Source organism: Rhinichthys klamathensis, unplaced genomic scaffold, assembly GCF_029890125.1.
Source record: "Rhinichthys klamathensis goyatoka isolate OS25496 unplaced genomic scaffold, OSU_Roscu_1.1 h1tg000223l_1, whole genome shotgun sequence".
Taxonomy (NCBI): domain Eukaryota; kingdom Metazoa; phylum Chordata; class Actinopteri; order Cypriniformes; family Leuciscidae; genus Rhinichthys; species Rhinichthys klamathensis.
Genome location: NW_026606747.1, coordinates 5,117,345 through 5,140,503, shown reverse-complemented (window position 1 = coordinate 5,140,503; position 23,159 = coordinate 5,117,345). Strand labels below are relative to the sequence as shown.

The 23,159-nt window shown below is 40.5% G+C and overlaps 1 protein-coding gene across 1 annotated transcript; it reads left to right on the top strand.

Moving 5' to 3' along the window:
* Positions 1 to 4,399: 4,399 nt before the first annotated feature.
* Positions 4,400 to 8,888, top strand: LOC130097711 (uncharacterized). The gene is made up of 11 exons (XM_056264652.1): positions 4,400 to 4,692; positions 4,786 to 4,904; positions 5,024 to 5,185; positions 5,343 to 5,387; positions 5,507 to 5,599; positions 7,571 to 7,674; positions 7,759 to 7,914; positions 7,986 to 8,049; positions 8,187 to 8,315; positions 8,551 to 8,646; positions 8,805 to 8,888. The coding sequence occupies exons 1-11, from the start codon at positions 4,545 to 4,547 to the stop codon at positions 8,886 to 8,888; spliced, it is 1,200 nt and encodes a 399-aa protein (XP_056120627.1). The 5' UTR covers positions 4,400 to 4,544.
* Positions 8,889 to 23,159: the final 14,271 nt, after the last annotated feature.

Here is a 23,159-nt window from a genome sequence, read left to right as displayed (position 1 = left end):
TAAAGTAGACCAATACAATAAAAATAAACCAGTCGCATTTCAAAGTCGCTCGCGAAATGACCGCCAGGTGGCGCAAAGGGACATTTATCAAAACGTAAGTGGGGCTAATGTCAATTAACAGTAAGGATGAAATTCTACAAGTTATGGTAATTTACAAATAAGCCTACAACAAACATTTATTTTTAAACAAATATTGTTAAATATGCAACATGCACGTTTAAACAACAAACAATACAATCTGAACCAGCGCTTCCTGTATTGAGACATGCAGCGCGTTTCAGTTACGATCCTGGTTCCAGTGGCCTTAATACATTCACGGCTTTTTAAAATGTCACAAAGCGTTTTGAGATGGTTTTGAATGAAATATTGAAGTTTATAATTAGGGTATTTTGGCACACCACGCCGAGTGGCTATGCATTATTCTAAAATATGGCTTTATTCTGGCATGTTGAATTAGAGTTTGACAAACGCGGCGGCGCGTTCATTTGGATTTATTTTTCTCATAACAGCTAAAAGAACTTACTGCGTAATTGTTGGTCATACAGATAAGATATCATCTTTTAAAACTGTAAAAGGTCTACTTTTATTCATGTAGGCTAAAGTAGGCCTACAATCACAGGCTAACGACAAAACGTTTTCTCGCTCATTTGAGAAACAAACGTTTGGGCAATTCTCAGTGAGAAAATTCATAGCCGAGCGGTAGAACTTACGATTCGATCATCAAGATGACACGGGATCAAATCCTGATCAAACATGGTCTATTGTAAATTTTATATTTATTAATGCAGAGAGATTTGTCTAGCTCTAAAACTCTGTTACACCATACAGTTTTTTGCTTATATTTATAAAATAAAATTACCATGCATTTCCATTTTACACTAAGGAACAATAGTATCCAACAGAACGACGTTGCATCTGTACCAATCGTACGAGGCTACCAATCGTAATTTTTAAAGCAGTTCTGTAAAAAAAGTAATTTTATATATATAGCCTATATATATATATTTTTTTTTTTATTAGGCCTATTATTATTATTATTTTGATTCCCTACAACCTAGAGTTTTTAAAAACATGGTTTTAAGTAAAGTGTGATTTGCCAGGGGGGACGGGGATTTCCTTCTGGTCTAAACATCCCTGCTTCTGCTGAATTATTTGAATCCCCACACCCTCCCTCCACAGTAATCAATGCTATAGGCTACTTCACCAATAGACCATATCAAATATAAAATAGAGATATGCAACAAGCACGTTGAAACAACGACAAACAATAAAATCAAAACCAGCGTTTCAGTTGTTCATTAGTTCAAGTGGCCTTAATGCATGCACGGCTTTTCAAAATTTCACAAAGCGTTTTGAGATTATTTTGAATGAAATATTGAAGTTTATAATTAAGTGTTTTGGCAGACCACGCCGAGTGGCCCTATGCATTTTTCTAAAGTCGGGTTTTATTCGAACTTTTGCTAACGACAAAAGTTTATCTGTCGTCTCTGTCTCCAGGAACTGCGCGTCACAAAAATGAACCGAAAGCCACTTCAGCTCAGTCACTATAAGAAATCGGCTCTGTCTAAAGCCTTTAAATGTCTAAATATTCAGGCTAATAAATGTTATCTGATTATGTAATCCATATGAAAACGAGAGGTACAGAGGATGTACTCAAACATGTAGCCTGTAAGCGCTTCCCAATGAGAAAATGACAAGGGTGAAAATCTCGCTCTAATTAAATGTAGCAGGCTAAATCGCCCTGAATTAAAATGTAAAAACAGATCAAATAATGTATTTGTCGAAATGTTGCGATATTGTTTCATTTAAGTTCATAATTATTCTATACATGTTATTTAATTTAGCAGCATTACCACGAAGCACCGTGTTTCGATATTTATTTGAATAATACAAAAAATAAAAACTTAATTCACAAATTGCATGCCTGGTTGTAAGGATCCAAAGATCCCTGTAGACTTTAATATTGAGTTGAACATTTTGTTCATGACAACAAATTAACATGCGTTTTTTCAGATTATATTTAGTTTTGCTTGGAAAAAGCTGGCCCAAACCAGTTTTATTTCATCAATTATTGAAATAATGAAATATTTAGTAATAAACTTTTATGACAGAAATATCACTAGGCTACATGTAACTTAAATCATTTAATTCCTTCATTATCAACACTGTCTAGAATAGCGATTTAAGTGTGAATTGCGACTTCTCTTTGTGTTAAATCAGCCTCAGACTCCGATAGCCGGTGGGGGGTTGGAGGGACAGTTCAGTGTATCGTGCGCGCAGGACAATAGGCCTAGGTGTTAATGTTCCTCTTTCATATGGAGAGCGAGGGAGACTAAATAAACTTGTTAAAAAAGAGATTCAGCGCGAGAGAGGCAAAGAAAAACGCATGTTTTAATTTAATTATGTTGCTTTGGACAATTTTCGTTTTGTAGGCCTACTGTTTTAATTGTTTAATATAGCTGTCATTTCTTTGGCAATACAAATTTAAAATGTCGCAAGAATAAGATTAGCCTATAGTGTTTCTTATTTTGCATCGCAAAAGAAATAAACTCTAAAGCCAATGCAACCCTGTTTTAAATAATAAAAAAAACTGTCCCGACACTTTATTTAAACCTTGAAATGTTCGAACTTGGTTTCAAACTTAAGTAATTTTAGTGTTCTTTTACATTACACAATAATTTAGCAGACTAAAGACGAGCTTCTTCATTTTCATTTTCTGATGCAATCGGCTGACAATCTTCCTTCATCAGTTTTTGTCGTTTGTGCAGCGGCTGCGGTTCTACAGGAATGTAGCAAATTTATGTTATGATAATTAAACAAAACTCTTGACTTTAAATAAGTAAACAGTTATAAACAGTTAGCTATTTAAGCATCAAGAAGGTAAAATATAAACGCTGTTGGCCAACATCGGTTAACAAGATGTATGCTACATTGAGATTCAATCTCAAGTCGTTTGAAGCTCCTCGAAGCTCGTGTTGTTGCGTTAACCACTGAGCTATCGTCTGTACGTCTGTAAATGTTTTTATTGCAATGTTTTATTTTTTCATTATTTATTCAATTTCATTTCAGTAGCCTAATTTCAGTATTGTGATTATGAATTATTTTAACTACGTTTCACTTGTTGAATTCATCTGCTACCAGCTTTTAATCGCTCTGAATGAGCCGCGGTGCGGCGGCAGATTACGCATTAGAAAGAATAAACGAACACTTTTCAGAGTCTATGATTGTAGCGCCTCTTAGCGGTAAAAGGCAGAAAATACACCACACATTTTACCGCCGCGGTGGAACGGCTGATGTGGGCATTGTCATGGCTTGCCTCAACATTTGCGTTTGAATAGCGCTCGTCCTCCGTGGGCGTGTCAGATTAACGCGTAATGAAGTGTAATGAGCTGGGGGAAAAAAATTCTGACAGCACTCTCTTTTCATACAGATTACATAAACTGAGAATATTTGTTTTTTATATAAATTACTTCATTGAAAAGAAGAGAATTCAAGCTTCATAAAGAAAAATCTCTCGTGCCTGTATGACAAGTATTTGCAGAGTTAGAGTTAATTTTTCGGACGTGTTTCAGAATGGACTTCACTGACAGAGAGAAGGCAAAACTTGCATCATGTTTATTTTTCTTTATTTGACAAAAAGCACAAAACTTTGTTTTTATTGTGAGTATACAGAAAAATAATAGACAATTAACAGGATCGATTGATGTATAACACTTATATGTACGATCAAAATCAACAGAGTATTTTAAGTCTATTTTTCTGCTATGTGAAAAAAAAAACGGCAAAACGCGCCGGCGCGTTTCTGGTCCCCAGAGGGTTAAAGACCCACAGAAGACAAAAGCACTCCATCTATCATAACTATTTTGCCCTGATTGATAATGAATCAAAGACATTATTGACTGCCAGTTAATGAAAAAAATTAAAAAATAAATTTATATTTTACATTTGACTGCCAAACTACATGAAATTAGCAATTGTTCTGCATTTTCCCCATTTTTTCCCCACAGGAGGGGTACTGCATCTTGGGTGCACCCATGGTGTGGTTTACTATCAGTCACCCCTGTGGTGGCAGGAATTTGCTTGAGACCATGGAGATGGTCTCCTGAGTTTTAAATGTCCACCCACGGTCTTCATCTCAGGTATCGGTGGACATGTTGCCAGACATGTGAATAATAGGACTCAGCAAAAGTTTTTTCAGCCACATGATGGCAGGCTATGTGCTCCAACATCAGAAAACATTTCTGCTGCATTGGAAAAAAAACTTACTGTGCAGAAAGAATGGGTGAATACCCTTCGAAGCTCTATGGGGCCAAATATACACGAAGACCAAACAAGTGACAGATTCACCTGCCCTCACCCTCTGACTGGAACTCGTGAACGGTACTCCCTCTATGAAAAACCAAAAAAGGCCTGAAGAGAGACTGAGAAGCATAAAACTTTTGCCAGATCTTGCCTGTATTGTTAATTCGTCTTCAGCAGAGCAAATTAACAAAGATCTGTCAACCAGCAGGTATTTCCTCTGCCAACTGAAGGACATTCATTACATGTTCGCCTTGCGGCTGTGTTTCCATCTGCACAATCAGAGGATCAATAATAACTTCTTGCAGGACATTCAAAAAATGTCCCAAAAAGATGTGCACCTAGGGCTACATGGACACCTATTAATAGGTGTGGATGAGGAAACAGACAAAGGTAATATAGTTCATGAAATAAAAGTTCATGTACTATAAATTTTATTAACATACACTTTTCATTGTATCTCAATACAATGTCATATCATTGAAGAGATGTACCAAAGAACATCTGCAAAGTCATTAACTGACCCGCAAGCTGTACCAGACAAAGTTGAGGAAGATATGGAGAGTTTCACTGTGTCATTGTTTCCTATAAGTGAACAAAATAAGGTACAGACTGGCTTTTTGTATGTTAAACTTCCAAGGAATAGTTTACAGTAACAAACTACACCTGTAGTATTTTCTGCTTCATTTACATGCAATGAATGGGTTCTGTTTTTGAACTACAGGACAAGCTGAAACAACTTTACATTTCCTGGAGGAGGGAGAGACAAATAATTCACAGATTTTCAGCATATGCAACACTGTATATTGCAGACTTAAGAAGTGTTTGCCCCTCTTCTCTTTTAGAGGAAGACCCAAACAAGAACATGCCTTGGTTAAATGATAATGTAAGTGTGCTTACAATGTTCTTATGTTTGCTTTACAATTATTTATTAGGAACTCAGTACATGACACTGCACACAGTTCATGTAATATAACTACACTCACATTCACAATGTACTCATCTAATTTGTTTGTATATTAAAGTCTGTCATTTATTTAAAGGCAGTGAACTGTCGTCTTGCACAAATTGCAGCAGAAACTCAGAATGTAATTAACTGACTATTCAATGGTCTTTGCAGATATGCAATTATCTCATGAGATTTGTCATATTGCTTTGTGAATGTTAAAAACATAGTATAATTAATTTCAGTTCAATTCATGCGCAGGTTGTTGCCTTATACACAGAGGTGTACATTTTGTTGTACAGAGAGTGGACAAAAAACAAAGCCATTTCAAGGTCACATGTGGAAGATCTTGAGGTATATACTTTTTAGTAATTGTATTACAATTGAGGGTTTTCACATATATATCATATATATAATGTGTGTGTGTGTGTGTGTGTGTGTGTGTGTGTGTGTGTGTGTGTGTGTGTGTGTGTGTGTATTTCCACTGTAGAATGCTAAAAAAATCCTGCTCCCAAGAATCGTTGGTGGTAATACACCAGATATTTCTCCTTAAGGCTGAAAAAGTGGACTTGCATACAAAATACCCTTTGTCTTGAAGACCACCATTTGCGAACTAAACCCTCACGTGGTAAACACCACGGATGCGACAAATGCTGACCATAAGGATACACACACACACACACACATAAGGACTTTCCTCCAATTCTCCAATACCAATAAAACTCATCCCAGAAAAATTCTTGACTGACCCAGAATCAAAATCATGTAACATAACAATTATATATTGTGTTTACAACCCCTGTATGTGTCTATTCTGCTTAGATCACATCTAAGTCATGTAATTGTTTTAAATATTAGAGATACTGGAATGAAAGTGTCGTGTTTCCTATCATTATGCTCGTATGTGTTTAATTCAAAAGATGGCTCGATTGAAATCTGTGTAAAAATGTTTGTGTTCTTAAAATGGAAATTATGTCTAAACTGAATCCTCTGTTTCGAGCTGATGAGTAAGCAGACCACAGAGAACACATGATTCGCGATGAAAGAAGGGGGGGGGATACTATAAATAAGATAAGATACTATAAATAAGATAAGATACTATAGATACTATAAATAACCATATAGTATCTTATTGTCCAAATTCCAAATTCCTCCAGGAGGCGGGACAAACATTTGGAGTTAAAAACTTAAACCCGGACACAGAATCTCTCTCTGGTGATGCTCTTGTGATGCGCTCTTGCCCTGTGCTCTGGCCCTCTTGTGCTCTCTTGCCCTCTGCTCTCTTGTGATGCTCTTATGCTCTCTTTCGGCAGAACAAGCCGGGTGGAGCCGACGATGGTTATAGTAACTATGTAGACGCAGAGACAAATGACCCAAATCAAGATATGGGTTAAAACAGATTTAATTCAAGCCATCTCGTCACACTTTTCTTTCTTTTCTTAGTTTGTTTCTTTTCCGTTAAAAGTCTCGGTGCTAAGTTAAGTTTTGCTGCAAAGTTTCGTTTAAAACGTTTCGACTGCAACACGCTTCCAACTTCAAAGACTTTCATCCATCCGCCAACACACCACGTGACTGGCTGCCCTATCTATCAAGATCTATCAAGCACGAGGAGACCGCCAGCCAAACCACGGACCCGGGAACCCCCTTCACGACAAAAGGGAACCCCAAAGCAAGAACAAGCAAGTACCTCCAGACTTTTAGCTGAAACTGCAGGTGCATTTTAATATCAAATTGAATTACCCACCTAAGAAACGATACAAGGGTGAAATTAATTATTGATGGTTCGTTCAGGTCATGTCTTTTAAGTGCATATAGAAACTTGGGATCTCACCATCTAACTCCTAAAACTCATTCTTCCTCACTCTCTGTCTTTCTTCAACTTGTATGAACGCGTGTGCGTGTGTTTGTGTTATATTAGTTTTATGTGTGTTAGTAATAGGCTTATAATCAATAAAGTATTATTTGTATTTGAAAAGAGAAGCATTACTTGTGTTATGTGCTTACAGATTTATTGTCTTGAACTTCGATCTAAGTTACCTATGCTTTGACCCTTGATTTATTTCTTAATTTAGCTGTAAGCTGGGAATTAGTCTTTCTTGGCCAAGAAGATATTATATTTCCTAGAATTAATAATTGTTTATGCTTTCCGTTCATTGGATGAACTGATAAACTGATCATACTATTGATCATACTATTGATTTTGCTACAGTAAATTCTGAAAATAATTCAATTATTAATTATTGATCATAATCCGTTATGAATAATAATTAATTATATTTATACGTGCGTATAATCGCTACAAAACTCATATGTAATACTGGACAGGACTTTCCGACTGCTATTGGAGAAAGAGAGGAAGGTGAAATAGAGACCAACACCTGCATGGCCCAGGACATAAAAGCATGTGTTTATCAAAACACGGGAAATAAGTAAGTAGTATACCACACAAATTGCGAGTTTTAGTGTAAATGAATATTGCTGCTTTGACTTTACAAGAATGTATATGTTTTTAGAACCCTGCATCCACACATCAAACGGATGAAGTGGGTTCAGTGTGATCTGTGCAACAAATGGTTACACACTGATTGTGCTGGCATAGACCCTACAACAATTCGCAAAGACACGCCCTTCAGCTGTGGATGTGATCAACAACCATATTCTTTTCAAAGGTAAGCAACAGAACCATAATATAAAACAAAAACTCACTGAACTGCTTTTAATGCGTAAGTCTATTTTACAGCACCCTCACAGCTTTGAAACAGGGACTTTTGGTTGATACAGTTGTGGAGGATGAAGAAATTGTGGTAATTGTTTTAGAAATTTTAAATAAAATAGCACATAAACATGTTTGTATGAAACATGTAATAATTAAATTTAGGATCAACATATGTAGCACATTGATCATTTATATTGTGCTGTAAAAAAACTTTTTTTTTTGTAGAAACTTCATCATGACCTCACATCTGGTGCTGTTAGATCACACACAATGTTTTTACATAAACATTCCAGTTATGCACCCAAACTGAAAAACCAATGTAACCTACGGATCTCCGTTTTTGATCAAGAACAGGTAAAATCATTTTTATTTGGAATAAAAATAAGTTTAAAATTACCTTGGTTCTTGCAACATGAGGTGACATCTTCTTACCACAATTACTGATTTTTATAGATTCATACTGTTACAGATAATCAATATCTTGACATTCATTATAATCTGAAACTATTGGAATGTAATGAAATTATTCTTAGATGCTGATTTTTTTAAACACTGATAAGTGAAATATCCGCATTGTTGTTTGTCATAGACTGAAGGAATCATTGACAAGGTGTACAGTGTTTTGGCATTGGAAAAAACAGATTTATCTAGCCCTTCGTATGCTATGGAAGTCATGACACCTGAGGTAAATCACGTTTTGTGAAGAACACAATAATAATTCAAGCGCTAATGATAGATATTTCAATTATAGTGTGTGAATTATGCAGTTACCAATTCTACATTTAATGCACAAATTCTAATGTGTGATAAGATTTTAATGACTGTTTTTTTCCTTGATTATAGATAACCATTCTGATTCTCAGAAAGACAGAGGGGATCCACAGATTCCAAGCGGAAATGGCCTTTGCAACTTGTAACAGCTTTTAGAGCTGGATAAAAAACAGGGAGAAGTAGAGTTGAGGTATGTTTGGTTAGAGAGAAGCATGGCCTCTTTCTGCTAACTATGTGTAGAGTCCGGGTTGAGAAACTATGGTTTTGAGCTCATCCAAGTAAGTGTTGTTCATTTTGTGTAGTAATCATTGGTTTTGCTGGTTTTCGTCATCTCATCTAATATGTATGTTGTTGTTTAGAAGGACTTCTTGGCTATACCACGTCCACAGAGTTATCTTTCTTATGTTACGAGATTGAGACGTTGTCCCTTCCATGCTGTACTGGGTCTAATGAGGATACTCTTTGATTATGCCAATATCATCATTGGATATATTGGATCAATGCAGATCTGGGATGTTTGAGTGCAAGGACACCATTATTGCAACGTACCCTAAGCTAAAACATGGATTTAATGAAGCGTAGAGCTTAAATTGAACTACTGGACTTTTTGCTCATTTCTTGTTTGACCAACCCCACTCCTGGTACTAAACCAGAAAACACGTATACCTTCAATTGTTGACTCACTAGTTGTATATTGTGGTGTGACTTATCTGATATAAATATGTTTGCATTTACCTCTGTGTTTGGACTTGGTTTGAGAGTTTCTGAATCTGGTTAAAAGTAATTAGTCAATGAAGTCCTCCCTTATAAATGTATTTGTGATTCAACCTTCTGAGAGTTCTCAGTTGCAGGGCTGCCAACTCTCACGCATTCACCGTGAGACTCACGCAATTGAGCCAATTCTCACGCTCTCACGCCACACCCCCGATTTCTCACGCTGAAGTGTCAACCCGGTCGGTCAAATGCCTGAAAGATAAGTTTATCTATAGATCTACCAGTTGAGCCATTCGTGATCGACTAGTTTTACCGCAAATTAGTTAAAATATCCTGTAATCTATAGCGAGCGAGCGTGCATGCGAGACAGATGTGTTGAGCTCTTAACGGCGCGCTCCTAACCGCGCACGCGCACGACGACACAGAGGTGATTAAGCGAGCTTGCGTGTCTTTCGCAACACAACCCAGTGGACAGTTACACTGTATTGAGACAGTTGAGAAATAATAATATTTTTACAGTTTTCAACAATAATTGTCATTGTTGAACCCTTGCTCTTATTATGTTTTGTCATTATTTTAGCAAATAATTTATTTTATATGTTTTGAGACAGTTTGTTTTAAGAAGTTTTAAAGAGTTAGTAAAAGAGTAAAGTAAAAGTTAAAACTTTTTTATTTAAGTAGGCATCTATTTTTTATTAAGTAGGCCTATTTATTTTGTATTAATACATAACCTTACTGTATTCATTCATAATGTATCATTATTGCATGACATTTGTGTCAATAATCGTCAAGCACAGGGGACTTCGCGTAGTGGGAGGGGGCCCCCAAATCAAATTCTGCTTAGGGCCCCCAAAAGGCTCGGACCGGCTCTGGAGACCAGACAGACTGTGTGAGTTTTTTGTGACAATTGTGAGGGAAATACACTATTTATTCCCATAAACTGTGTAGTCAGCCGTTCTCCCTCCCATCTGCACCGTGTGAATTGTGAACGCAGGCAGGTCAGTGAGTTACAGGGCGCTCCTTGTCTCCATCTAGTTTAGGCTGGTAATAGGCCTGTTATATAGTTTATATAGAATTAAGTTAGCAATAGCAGAGTTGTTTGTTTTGCAGCACTGAGCAGTTATTTTACATAACTTTATCATAAAAACAGTACAAAAGCATTTCCAGATGACAAATATGGACATGCCTAGTAGTTAATGTTAATTATTGTTTTCTAAGAACAGAATGTCAATTAAAATGTTAAATGTAAAATTAAATGTAATGTAAATCTCCCAAGAAATTCTGTACAGATACCAAATACTTTGACAATCAATATATACTTAATACACTTCTGCTAATGCAAGGATTTTGTGTTTGTATTTTTCCCCACACCAAGCCACGCCCCTCAATAAGCCCCTCCCCCATAACCCAAGCCCCGCCCCCCAAAATCTCACTCTAAGCTGAACTCAAAAGTTGGCAGCCCTGCAGTTGGACGGTTACAAACTGCACACTGTGTGTGTGTTGAATAATAGTTTAAGTGCGACAAGCAATGGGCTATATAGATTCTTGTTTTTTATTTGTGAATAGTTTTTTTTTCTTGGGTTTTATTTGTAAATAGTCTTTGTAAATTTGAAAATAGTGATACAGTCTGTGCTAAGTGATTTTACCGTTAAAGTTGGCATTCTTTTATTGAAATATTAAAAAGCTTTCTTTTATTGAATTATTTAAAAGCATCTCTGTATTTTGTCCTGGTGTCAGAAAATGGTCAAAGCGACAAAGATTCATGTTATTGGGATTAATTCACGTTTTTATAGTCTACTCTGCATCTACATTATTACACAACTTTTTCACAAGGATTAAAATCGTCACAACTAAAGCAGTATCCGCAAATTAGATTTATTTCCTTAGAATGAGAGGCAGGCAACAGTAACTACAGTAAGCAACCAGTCATGAGCAGGGCCATTTGACTGGTTATATTGGGATACAGTCCCCAAAACATCAATCATACTAAAGAATAGATGCGTGACATTATATTCATAATAAGAAAACAATTTATTTCCTTGCAGCGAGAGTGTCAGGCTACGCGTTATACTCGCACTATGAGCCGCGACTGACTGGATGAGCGTCGAGCAAGCGTCTGTAAGCTGCCAGTCGGATCACGGCCATTTGACTGGTTATATTGGGATAACAGTCCCCGAAACATCAATCATACTAAAGAACATAATCATAACAGCTTACTAATAAATGAGCTAGAAAGGGAGGAACACAAAAACTGTCAAAAATCAATGGTTTCTGAAACTTGCCAAAGGCAGACTGCCAGACAACTAGCCAGCCACTGACAGGTCACGTGACATGCCAGTGGCGGCTCCTGCCAGCCAGCTGAAGATTGAACCCCCACTCCACATAAGCCAGTCCTCTGCCTCTGGTGCTCAGGCCCTGCCAACACACAAAAAGATGTACATCAAATAAATAAATAGTCACTTTGGGCTGGATTTGAGTATAAAGTTCACTCGACAGAAAAACAAAATTCTCCCTACTGTCTCCAGTGTTCGTGCAACAGCAATAACAAAGTAACAAGCTCGGACAGCGGAAGACTGAAGCACGCTCTCCAACATAAGACAGCGTCTTTAGAAAGAACGCATTTCTCATAACCGAATACACTTTATACCAAAAAACAACTAGCAGTATATTCTCCTTACCGGCTCGGGTGCTCGCATCCAGTTTCCAGGAAGCGGTGACAGAAGCACGTTAACGACGCAGCAGTTCACAGAGTGACGCCTAACAGGCAGCACAGATGTTACGGTGTTACGAACCGTTGTGGGTCTAGGGCTGGTACCGCAACATTTATATATTGAGTGTACTGCTGGAAGTGGTGTATGGTGGAAAAACACATGTCAGACTCATTTTGAAGAGAAAATAACTGGAATTTATTTCCATAAGCCTAAGCCACTGAATCCAGTCAAATAACAGTGTGCTATATACAATAAATGATAGGGTGAATAGACAAACAATAAATAGGAAAATAACAAAAGTGGCACCAAAAGAAAGAACGCAAGATAAAAAAACACTCCTTAATCTAAACTAATCTAACCAAAGTAAAATGTAGAAAATAAACCGAAATCTTCGGTGCATCCGGCACCCTAACTAAATTATCTAATAAAACAGAAATACAAGGAGGGGCGCTCACTTCTTACCTGGTGTGTCTAACAATTCTCTGCTACGGGTGCAATGTATATCGCGATATACTTGCCTATGTTCTTTCCCCAGAGAAGCAAACAAAAGGTTGACAACACAAATGAATCTCACCCATCCAAAAGGAAAACATGTCAAGTACTAAGCACATAGCACAACACTCATTCAGGCAAAAGCATACACAAACTCATTCCGCTACTAACGTTACTGATCCACTTTTGCAACACAACTGAAGCGTGGTGTCGTGACGCCTCCCCACATTTGTACATTGATGGGCGTTCCTCGTGTTTACCGCTATGGGCGTGGTTTTGAGCCAGCGGCCAGTCTAGAACAGAGGACTTGCGAGAGACTTCCCCCCGTCTCCATATGCTCTACTTCTATTGGATAGACGCTTCGCGTTTGACGGATTCATTTGCATAAAGCTGGGCATCGGCCAGCTTTTGGACTCGCAGCATTTTTTCAAATGAAGCGCTGCCTTCCCGCGATGCTTTGCGGGCGCGTTAAAGTCGCGTGACGTCACCCATAGGAATAAAGTGGAGTGCTGCGCGGCTGAAGTGTCGCACGGACAAGTGGGTCAGTACCGTAAGAGCTCAGATTGCTACTAAGATCACAAATCACTAGTGATGTGACGTTCGGCACCGAGGCTTCGAAGCTTGTATCAAAAAAACGAAACATCTCACATGAACCAATGTACCGGAGCTTGATTCGTTTTGCCATAACCATGTGATCAGTGACGTCCGAAGCTTCGTTTCGACACACAACCACGTGACTGCTTCATATTCTGATTCAAAAATAGTGCAAACCCCTTGCGCAGGTTTCGAGTGTCATGCGCTTCGGTAGTGAAAAGAGGCCGTTCGGAAGTCTGGCAGCATTTTCATGTCGTATCAAGTCCCATGTGAGAGAATATTCTCAAAGGCAGGGGAAGTAGTAAATAAAAAAAGAAATAGACTTAGCCCTCACACTGTTGAACAAGTCCTGTTCCTTAGTAGAAAATCTTTAATTTCTTCAATTACACAACTCCCCAGTTCACAAGCACTTTCACTACCCAGCCTTTCACCATTCCACAATAGCTTTCTTTTATTTTGATTATACAGTATGCCTAAATGAGCCTTGCCTATGAACTCATATGTTTAGGACTACGGCTAAAGTTTTAAGGCTATTATGTTCAACAAAGCAGAGTTAATTTGTCCCATGTATTAATTCTTTCATAAATTAATTCATAGATTCATTTGTAAACACCAACACTAACACTGATGATTTTTATTGCTTTGTGGTTTTCATAGCACAAAGTGATTTATAACATAAAACAATACATAAAAAAATTGGGAAAGGTAGCTTTCCCACCTTTTGACCACAAGATGTCGTTAGTGTGCACCGTGTTGAAAAGCTTCGAGTAATGAACCAATTTACGATACACTTGAGGGGAAAGCCTCAGTGCTTCACAAAGCTTCATTTCACCATCACTACAAATCACTACGAAGAGCACAAATCACTACGAAGAGCACAGAGTTTGCTACCAAAAGCTACAGAGAGAGAGTGCATCAATGAACACAACATCCTTTTAACCAGTTAGGACGGCCTCCAATTAATCATCAAGCCCCGCCTCAAGGATGAATGACGTCCGACTCGGCCAATCACAGCAACCTATAAGCAGAGATAGGGTGATAGAGACAGAGAGAGGATAATGAGCATAACGACCAACACGTGATAAACACACCAATGTGCACAAAATAATGAAAACATAACACACACGCTTTTTATAGCCCAGGGGCGCAGATAATAGGCTGGAATTACAAATTCAACGACAAAATCAAAATCGCTCTGCCTGTCACACTGGCAAATCCAATGTTAGAAAAAGAAATTCTCGTCTTGGATATGTGAGACGTGGCCTGTTGCATTATCAGGTTGAGCTGCTGTGCGTAGCAGTGGATGTAGTGGGCATTTGGGTACACATCTTGTATTTTTCTCTGAACACCTGCAGTGCCACCCCTCATCACGCTGGCCCCATCATATGCCTGGCAGATGAGCTTACTTTTCTGATCCTCAGGAAGGATAGAAGCAAGACGCTCTTTTAGTGCAGTAGCAATGGACTCAGCTGTAGCTGACTGCAGAGGAATGAACTCAAAAAATCTTTCCTGCACGTTATTTTGGTCGTCAATGTAGTGCAGAACAAGCACAAGTTGGGACTGTGTGGCAATATCTGTTGATTCATCTGCCTGGATGGATAAACTACTTGTCTTCTCTTGTAACGGACAACATACAGTCCCGTATCTCGTTCTGTATAGTTTTCGACGTTCCCTTAAATACAGTAGCACTGTCAAGGTGCTCTTTCAATCCTCCATCAAGAGAGGCAACAAAATCCACCAATCCATGAAATATACCAGGGTTATCTGAGGTCTCACTCTCATCATGGCCACGTAAAGCCAACTCAAATGCTCCACTAAATTTCACAGTCTATTATCCTGGACAGTATGTGTCGATTTTGTGTCACCTATTCGTTGTGCCTTCTAATGCCAAGCCTGTAGCCTTCATCTAGTTGTTCAGGAATGCTAACTCTGCCCAAAAATGTTAGTTTCATACTATTATCAAGATGGCTGCGGCTACTTTCATGACGTTTGCATTTGTCAGATAGATGTTTGAGGTCTCTTACCCCTGTTGTTGTCCACAAAACTTCAGGGAAAACAAAACAGGGAATTGCTAACATCACATCCAGCCAGCCACCTCTGTTTCTCATAACAAGCGTGGGTGAAGCTTCGTGTATAGCTTCGTCCTCTGTCACTGGCCTGCTGCTTGATTTGTAAATCTAGTTTGTCCGGTCCGAGATCCTTTATCCTTTTTTTTTCTTCCAGCGAAAGCCTTGTGAAAGTGTTTTTTTTATAAATAAATGACAGAATTTGGATTAACTGCTGCCATTGTTTATACAAAAATGGTGGTCAGCCTAGCAAGGTTTTGGCGGAGTCGAAGTAGTGTCGCCTGTGCACTCGCAATAGTGACCCAGAGCGTAAAGTTGAATGACAGGTGACGAGAACAATCAGATTGGATAAAATAACATGTATCCAATTCTGATTGGCCAGGGACACAACAACTTGAAACCGCATGAAACCATGAAACCGCATGAAACATATTGAAAAACATAGAAAATAGTTGACCGATTAAAGTCAGTTTTTATTAAATGCTGATGCTTTTCTTACTACCAGCCGGGCACATCGTATTGAATAAACTATTTTATTTTTGTATTTTTATATAATTTTTGTATATGTATATTTCTGGAATCTTGATGGGGCAGTGCCCTCTATTGACAAGCTGCCACTGGTAGATAATGGTCTACAATGTATAATATGCTCTTCTGTATGTATAGAATTTTGTATTCTTTATTGTTTGAGATTATAATATAAGGTCTATATTAATACACTATTCAGACTTTCAACTAGACCGTTTCTACTCAATCAGAGAGGTGGCCAAGGAGAAATCAAGACTGTCCTAACTTGAATAAATAATATAATGGTTACATTTACATTTATTCATTTAGCTGACGCTTTTATCCAAAGCGACTTACAATTGCTATATATGTCAGAGGTCGCACGCCTCTGGAGCAACTAGGGGTTAAGTGTCTTGCTCAGGGACACATTGGTGTCTCACAGTGGATTCGAACCCAGGTGTCTCACACCAAAGGCATGTGTCTTATCCACTGCACCATCACCACCGTCGTGGTACCACTTCCACACCTTTTGTTGTTCTTCACAAGCGACGCATCACTTCCAAACGCTGGCTCACAGCAGCAGCATTTGGCTCAAATGCCTGGGGATGGGGGTCAGGGTCGGGGCCAACACAGCCATCGGCGTCAGGGGGTAGAGGCCCGTTTTGAAGGTGTGCGACATTGTGTAGCACAGCACATGCCAGCATGATTTGGCACACCTTTTCAGTGCACATGTTGTAGTGCCTTTCCTCTGCACTATGTGTGTTTAGGAAAGGCGTAAGCAGCCACTGCTAGAGGGGATATCCAGTGTCCCCTCCAAGGATAGTGAAAGGGTTAAGACATTGAAGTACAGTAAAATGTGAAATGTCTATTAATCAAACGTACCTAGAAGCCAGCCATCACGCACAGCACCAGCCTCGAGTCTGCGCCCAACACTGCTGTCTCTTAAAATGAACGAGTCATGGGTTGACTCAGGCCACCGAGCTACTACATTAGTGAGCAACAGGTCTGCATCACAAATAATTTGGACATTGATCGAATGGAAATGCTTTCGATTAATGAAAGCATTTTCATTAACATTCGGTGCCCTTATGGCAACATGAGTGCAGTCAATAGCACCGATTACATTTCGGAAACCGTACATAGCTGCAAATTGAGCTTTCTTGTTTGCCTGTTCACCCGCCCGTGTATAGAAACTTTATGCAATCATGGGACAAAGCTATTATGCCTTTTAACACGTCCGGCATTATTAGGGGCGGCTGAGATATACCTGAGCTGTCAGCCAATTCCCTCTGAAAAGTGCCAGTCGCCATGAATCCTATTGTTGTCAGGACTTGAAGTGGGACGGCACGGCCTGGTTCCTCCGACTGCTCCTCTGTAACGCTGGGTCCAAAAGACCGTACTTGAACTCCATACTTGAATAGAACTTTTATTGGCACGTCTCCATAAATGAAAAAAGGTTTCAATGATATCTGTGTATCATCAAAAGTTAACGAATGTTTGATTAATCTTTTTAACTCTTACTCTTAATTATGTTTTACCCGCTCAGATTAGGAAACTATACCACTTCGAGGTCCGTGCGTCTTTCGCAGGTCTCCGACACAATCTCGCCAGTTTCCGGTCATCAAACAGAGGCAATTGGCTAAATATCTGAGATTTGCCGTATTCACACGTACACAATCAAAAGATACTTTAATAACCCCCTTGAAATGCTGCCTCGTGAATTCAATTCAATCGTTTTACTTCAATAGGGATTTTGGCCATCATTAAAAGACGTCAGTCGATCAGCTTTACTTCTCCCAAAATGTTTTTTGTTGGCCAACCCGTGATCACTCACGTACGCGTATTAAAGTAACATAGAACCAAAACAGAGGTATTCGAGAGACACCCGAATCTAAGTTGATCAAACAACATTTGCCGTTACTTATCGTGATATTACGTGGAAATATCTGATCTCTGCACCCAAGCATGCTTGAAGTGATGTCGGATATTAGCCGTCACTAATCTGATGCAAAACTTGTGGAAGTATACGAATCCAATAATCTATTTGGCAAAAGTCAAGTTAACAAAATTAGTGTGACTTTGAACAGTTAGAAAACATTTTCACACTGATCTGCCACCTTAGGGTGCCTAATATTACATAAACAAGGAGCATCTTTATGACAACAATATAGGAATGCAAATGACAGGTACATGCTTAAAATATTTTTTTATTAAAAACACAAGAAATGACAAACATGGATTAAATACATGAAGAAATGATTAAATTGGGACCAAAAAATGTAAAAAAAAAAAAAAAAAGCCTCTCCAAAAAAGTGATTTGTACAATTCTGAGGGTGAATTCCTCACTGGTCACATGAGGCCGTCCTGCTGCGTAAAGTTACCGCTGCCACGGTTGTAAAAACATTGATAAAGTTTTTTACTTCTTACGGTCTCCCTAAGGTCGTGCAGACAGATCAGGGAACTAACTTCCTTTCAAAGGTGTTTAAGGAAAACCTGAAATCATCATTAGGTATCTCCCACGCCGTGTCAAGTGCCTATCATCTAGAGAGTCAGGGTGCGCTGGAGCGCTGGCATCAGACATTAAAGGAAATGCTTAAAAAGTTTTGCTATGAGACGAAAAAGGATTGGGATGAGGGGGTGCCTTTTGCTCTTTTTGCCATCAGAGAAGCTAAACAGGAGTCGTAAAAGAGAAACTTTTAAAGCCTCATAAAAACAACATATGATAATCTCTGTCTAAAACAGATGCACTGTTTAATGACAAGTGTACTCACAGTTCGGCTGATAACCACAGTGGTTGCCTTGAGGAAGAAAAAAACATTGAAAAAATAAATGAAATGTGAATTATTACCACAAGCTTTAATTTGTTATAATAAAGATTAAGATTTGGCCAAACAACAAAGCATTTTCTATCAATACTTATTTCTACTTACCTCATCACTTACTCCTGATGTGACAACCCCGCTGTCGCTCACAGTGTCACTGCTGTCACTCATCATTGTGCACACGCTGAAACAAAGAAAACAAATATATAGGCTATTATTACTATTATTAAACACAAATGCTGCATTTATTATTTTTATTTGAAAGATCATCAAGCCTGTAGTTACTTGATCAGTTACCAAAGATGTCCTGTGTTTTTGACCAAATGAATGCAAAATAAAAAGAACTGCATTTATTAAAAATAAAATAAAATCTTTTCCAACAAAATAAATCTTTACGGTCAAAATAAATCTTTGAATCCACTTACACCAAATATGTCCTGTATTTTTGACCAAATGAATGCAGGATGAGCACAATAGACTTCTTTCCATAACATTAATAATAGTAAGGGTCAGTAAAACAAGATAAAACCATTTTACTCACCCACGATATAAATAAATAAATAAATAATAAATATTTTAGAAAACAACAATTAAAATATCAATGTGTCCTTAACAGATCATGCAGGAATTTGATAAACTTGCAAATAAGTTTAGGCTGACCCTAAACTTTCACACCTTTCTTGGTTGGAATTCACACCTTTCCAGGGGGGCTGGTGTGGGGTGGGTTCTGATTGGCTAGTTTGAATACAGACTCAGGTAAGGATTAGAGTTTGGGTCATCCACGTAAATGGTTAACTGTTCATCTGGAGATCCCGGATTGCTTGAGACAAAATTACTGTTTTTTTTTTTCTTCTAAAAAACTGAAATTTAATCTCAAAACCTGAAATGGCTTCTGAAGGGTGAGTAATTTTGAACTATTATTAAATTAGTTGGGTTAAGCTGCCTTGTTTTTGTTTGTTAAAAGACCTAACTGAAGTTCCCTTTCGAGGGAACTCACACTGCGTCGTTGAAAATGACTCTTTAAGGACGCTCCCTTAGCGTGCGCTTCTGAAGTATGAATGAAACTAATCCAATCCTGATTGGTGTTGCGTCGTGATGTAACATGTGACGGCATAACCAGATGCATAAAAGTGACGCTGACACACACATACACCAGCTTTCGCTCTTCAGCAAGCGCTCTGTTACGACTGTCTGTCTTATTTGGTGTTGTTTGTCTGATTTCAAGTATATTATGGCCAGCGAACAGTTTAAGAAGTGTGTGCATCCCTGCCCTCGTTTCATTACGGATGGGGACACGCATGTTCTTTGTGTTAACTGTTTGGGAGCGCAGCACGCCCAGGCAGCTCTCGAGGGAGCTGCCTGTGGAGATTGTGAAGCACTACCTATGAGAGTGCTGCGCTCCCGGCTGGCGTGCTTTGACGAGCACGGTCAGGCTCGTGTTCCCCGCGGTTCTGGTCCTGCGTCCGTTGAGGCATCGCGGCGATTGAGATCGTGGGGTTCGCAGCGGGATCTTGCAGATGAGAATGAGACTGCTGCGGCAATTTCTCATTCTTCGTCTGAAGATCCCGAGGCCCCTGTGAGTGGTGCAGAAGCCCGCGTCGCGGCTTCTTCTGCCCACGATCAGGTCCCGATGCTTGAGCTCTCTGCTTCCGAGGAAGTAGATGTGCTCAGCATTGAGGCGGATGACCGTGAGTTAGGTGCGCCAGATCACGGCCAAGCATATGAGGAGCCGGTGGAGGTTGTGACTCGCGCCGTGGCCAGACTCAACATCAGCTGGCCACAAGATGAGCAGGGAACGCAAGTCAAAAGTAAATTAGACGAGCGTTTCCTGCGGCACAGGTCACAGCCTCAGCGCCGGGATTTGCCGTTTTTCCCCAATCTCCACAAAGAGATCTCGAGATCGTGGGATAAACTGCATTCGTCCCGTGTCTCCAATCCATCCGTGGTTGACTACAGCAATGTTTTGGGGGCACGGGATATGGGTTATGGGAAGATGCCTAAAGTGGAGGAGGTGTTAGCTGGATACCTCTCTCCTGAGGCGGCATCTTCCCTTAAAACCCCGGCGCTGCCTAGTAAGCCCTGCAGAGATACATCTGCTTAAATAGGCAGGGCTTACATGGCGGCAGGTCGGGCTGGTTCATGTCTGCACTCTATGGCCATTTTGCAGGCATACCAGGCCGACCTTCTGAAAGATTTGAACGAGGGGGAGGGGCCAACTCCAGAGGATATCACGGAGTTGGATAAAGCCACAGATATGTCTCTCCGGGCCACTAAAGAGACGGCCCGCGCCATTGGCTGCTCTATGGCAGCTATGGTGGCCACGGAGAGGCATCTGTGGCTGAATTTATCAGGATTGAAGGAAAAAGATAAATCCGTTTTGCTGGATGCGCCGCTCTCGCCTTCTGGCCTGTTCGGCGACACCGTTACATCGGTCGTCGTCAGGTTTCAGGAGGCGAAGAAGCAATCTGCGGCGTTCCAGCAGTTCCTCCCCCCGTAAATCGAAGTCCAGATCGAGTAGGGTGGGGCAAGGAGATCAGCCCCAGCCATCAGCCAGCTCAAAGGGAGCAAAGGGAGAGCGTTTCCTCTAGAGCCCCTCCTCCGGGAGCTTGGCAACAGAGGAAACGCTCCCAGCAGAAGCCCTCCAGCCAGAGGGGTGACCTGAGGGACGTCCTTCAGGCTAGGAGGGCTTCAGGAAAGAGGTCCTAGCCAGGGTGGTGGGACCTCTGAGGACAGCCCAAGGTTGTTCTCGCAGCGGAGCCCTCAAGAAAACGATGTGAGTTGCCCGCCATCGGTGACGCTTCGGGCCGCATCATCTTCCAGCGAATGCACTCCGCGTCGTTTTTTTCAAAGAATAAAAAACGAGAATCAGTTATGGTCATGAAAACCGTATAGACTACAGCCTGCCGGTCTTCCGCTTCAGGGGGTCGAGAAGGGTGCTCGAAAAACACCAGAGGCCAGTCTCGAGAGGCTGGTTCCCTTAGTAGATTTTGTAGAGGCATGGTATCATCTTCCCAACATATCTGCATGGGTCCTGCATATAATAAAATCAGGGTAAAGACTGCAGTTCGGGCACCGCCCCCCCAAATTTTCTGGGGTGGTGCAGACTACAGTGGTTCCAGAGCAGGCTCAGGTGATGGAACAAGAAGTGCAATCTCTGCTGCTAAAGGAGGCCATAGAACGTGTTCCTCATTCAGACAGGGAGTCCGGATTTTACAGCCGGTACTTTATAGTTCCAAAGAAGGATGGGAGGTTGAGGCCAATTCTAGATCTCAGGGTTTTGAACCGGTCTCTGAGGAGGTTCAGGTTTAAAATGCTTACTATTCCTGTCATCGTGAGTCAAATCAGATCCGAGGACTGGTTTGTCACGATAGATCTAAAAGACGCCTATTTTCATGTATCCATCCTTCCATGTCACAGGAGGTTCCTGAGGTTCGCTTTCGGGGGCGAAGCTTACCAATATCGGGTTCTTCTGTTCGGCCTAGCACTCTCTCCCCGCACATTCACCAAATGTATGGATGCAGCACTTGCTCCACTGAGACTTCAGGGCATCCGCATACTGAAATATATCGACGACTGGCTCATTCTGGCCCAGTCTCGAGAAATGACAGTTCGGCATCGAGATGTCGTCCTTGGCCACATTAAAAAATTGGGGTTGAGACTCAACACAAAGAAGAGTGTATTAGAACCGTCCCAGTGCACAACGTTTCTGGGCGTAGTGTGGAACTCGACTACGATGCAGGCACGCATGTCTCCTGCGTGTATCGAGTCCATTCTGGCGATGATGTCCAGGATAAAGCTAGGCCAGGCCATCACTGTAAAGCAATTTCAAAGACTGCTGGGCCTCATGGCAGCAGCATCCAACATTATACCTTTGGGCCTTCTACACATGAGGCCCCTTCAGTGGTGGCTGAAAGCCAAGGGGTTTTCCCCCAAGGGGAATCCGTTTCGTATGATCAGAGTAACGCGCAGATGCCTTCGTTCTCTAATAATATGGAAGAAACCTTGGTTCCTGTCCCAAGGGCCAGTGTTAGGAGCGTCATGTCGCCGGAAAATCTTTCGACAGACGCCTCCCTCACTGGCTAGGCCGCGGTCATGGACGGCCGCTTTGCCAGGGGTCTGTGGCAGGACCATCATCATTCTTGGCACATAAATTGTCTAGAGATGTTGGCTGTGTTCAGGGCTCTGAGGAGCTTCCTTCCAGACATCAAGGGTTACCATGTCCTAGTACGATCAGACAATACATCAGTGGTAGCTTATCTGAACCGACAAGGGGGACTCAGATCGCGCCCTCTGTGCAGACTGGTGCATCAGATTATTCTTTGGTCCCAAGGGAAAATACTGTCTATCAGAGCAATGTATATTCCGGGGTGGCAGTTGTGGATCTATTCGCGTCTCGAGAGACGTCCCACTGCCCACTTTGGTTCTCCCTCTCACATCCAGCCCCACTGGGGTTGGATGCCATGGTACAGGCCTGGCTGAGGCTTCGCCTGTACGCATTTCCCCCGATCGCTCTGCTCCCGG

What these genes read in the sequence shown, in the direction of transcription:
- LOC130097711 (XM_056264652.1), top strand. Translation starts at nt 4,545, where the DNA reads ATGTTCGCCTTGCGGCTGTGTTTCCATCTGCACAATCAGAGGATCAAT. An exon ending in GGATGAGGAAACAGACAAAG is followed by an intron (nt 4,693 to 4,785) that starts GTAATATAGTTC and finishes ATATCATTGAAG; the next exon opens with AGATGTACCAAAGAACATCT. An exon ending in TATCAAAACACGGGAAATAA is followed by an intron (nt 7,675 to 7,758) that starts GTAAGTAGTATA and finishes ATATGTTTTTAG; the next exon opens with AACCCTGCATCCACACATCA.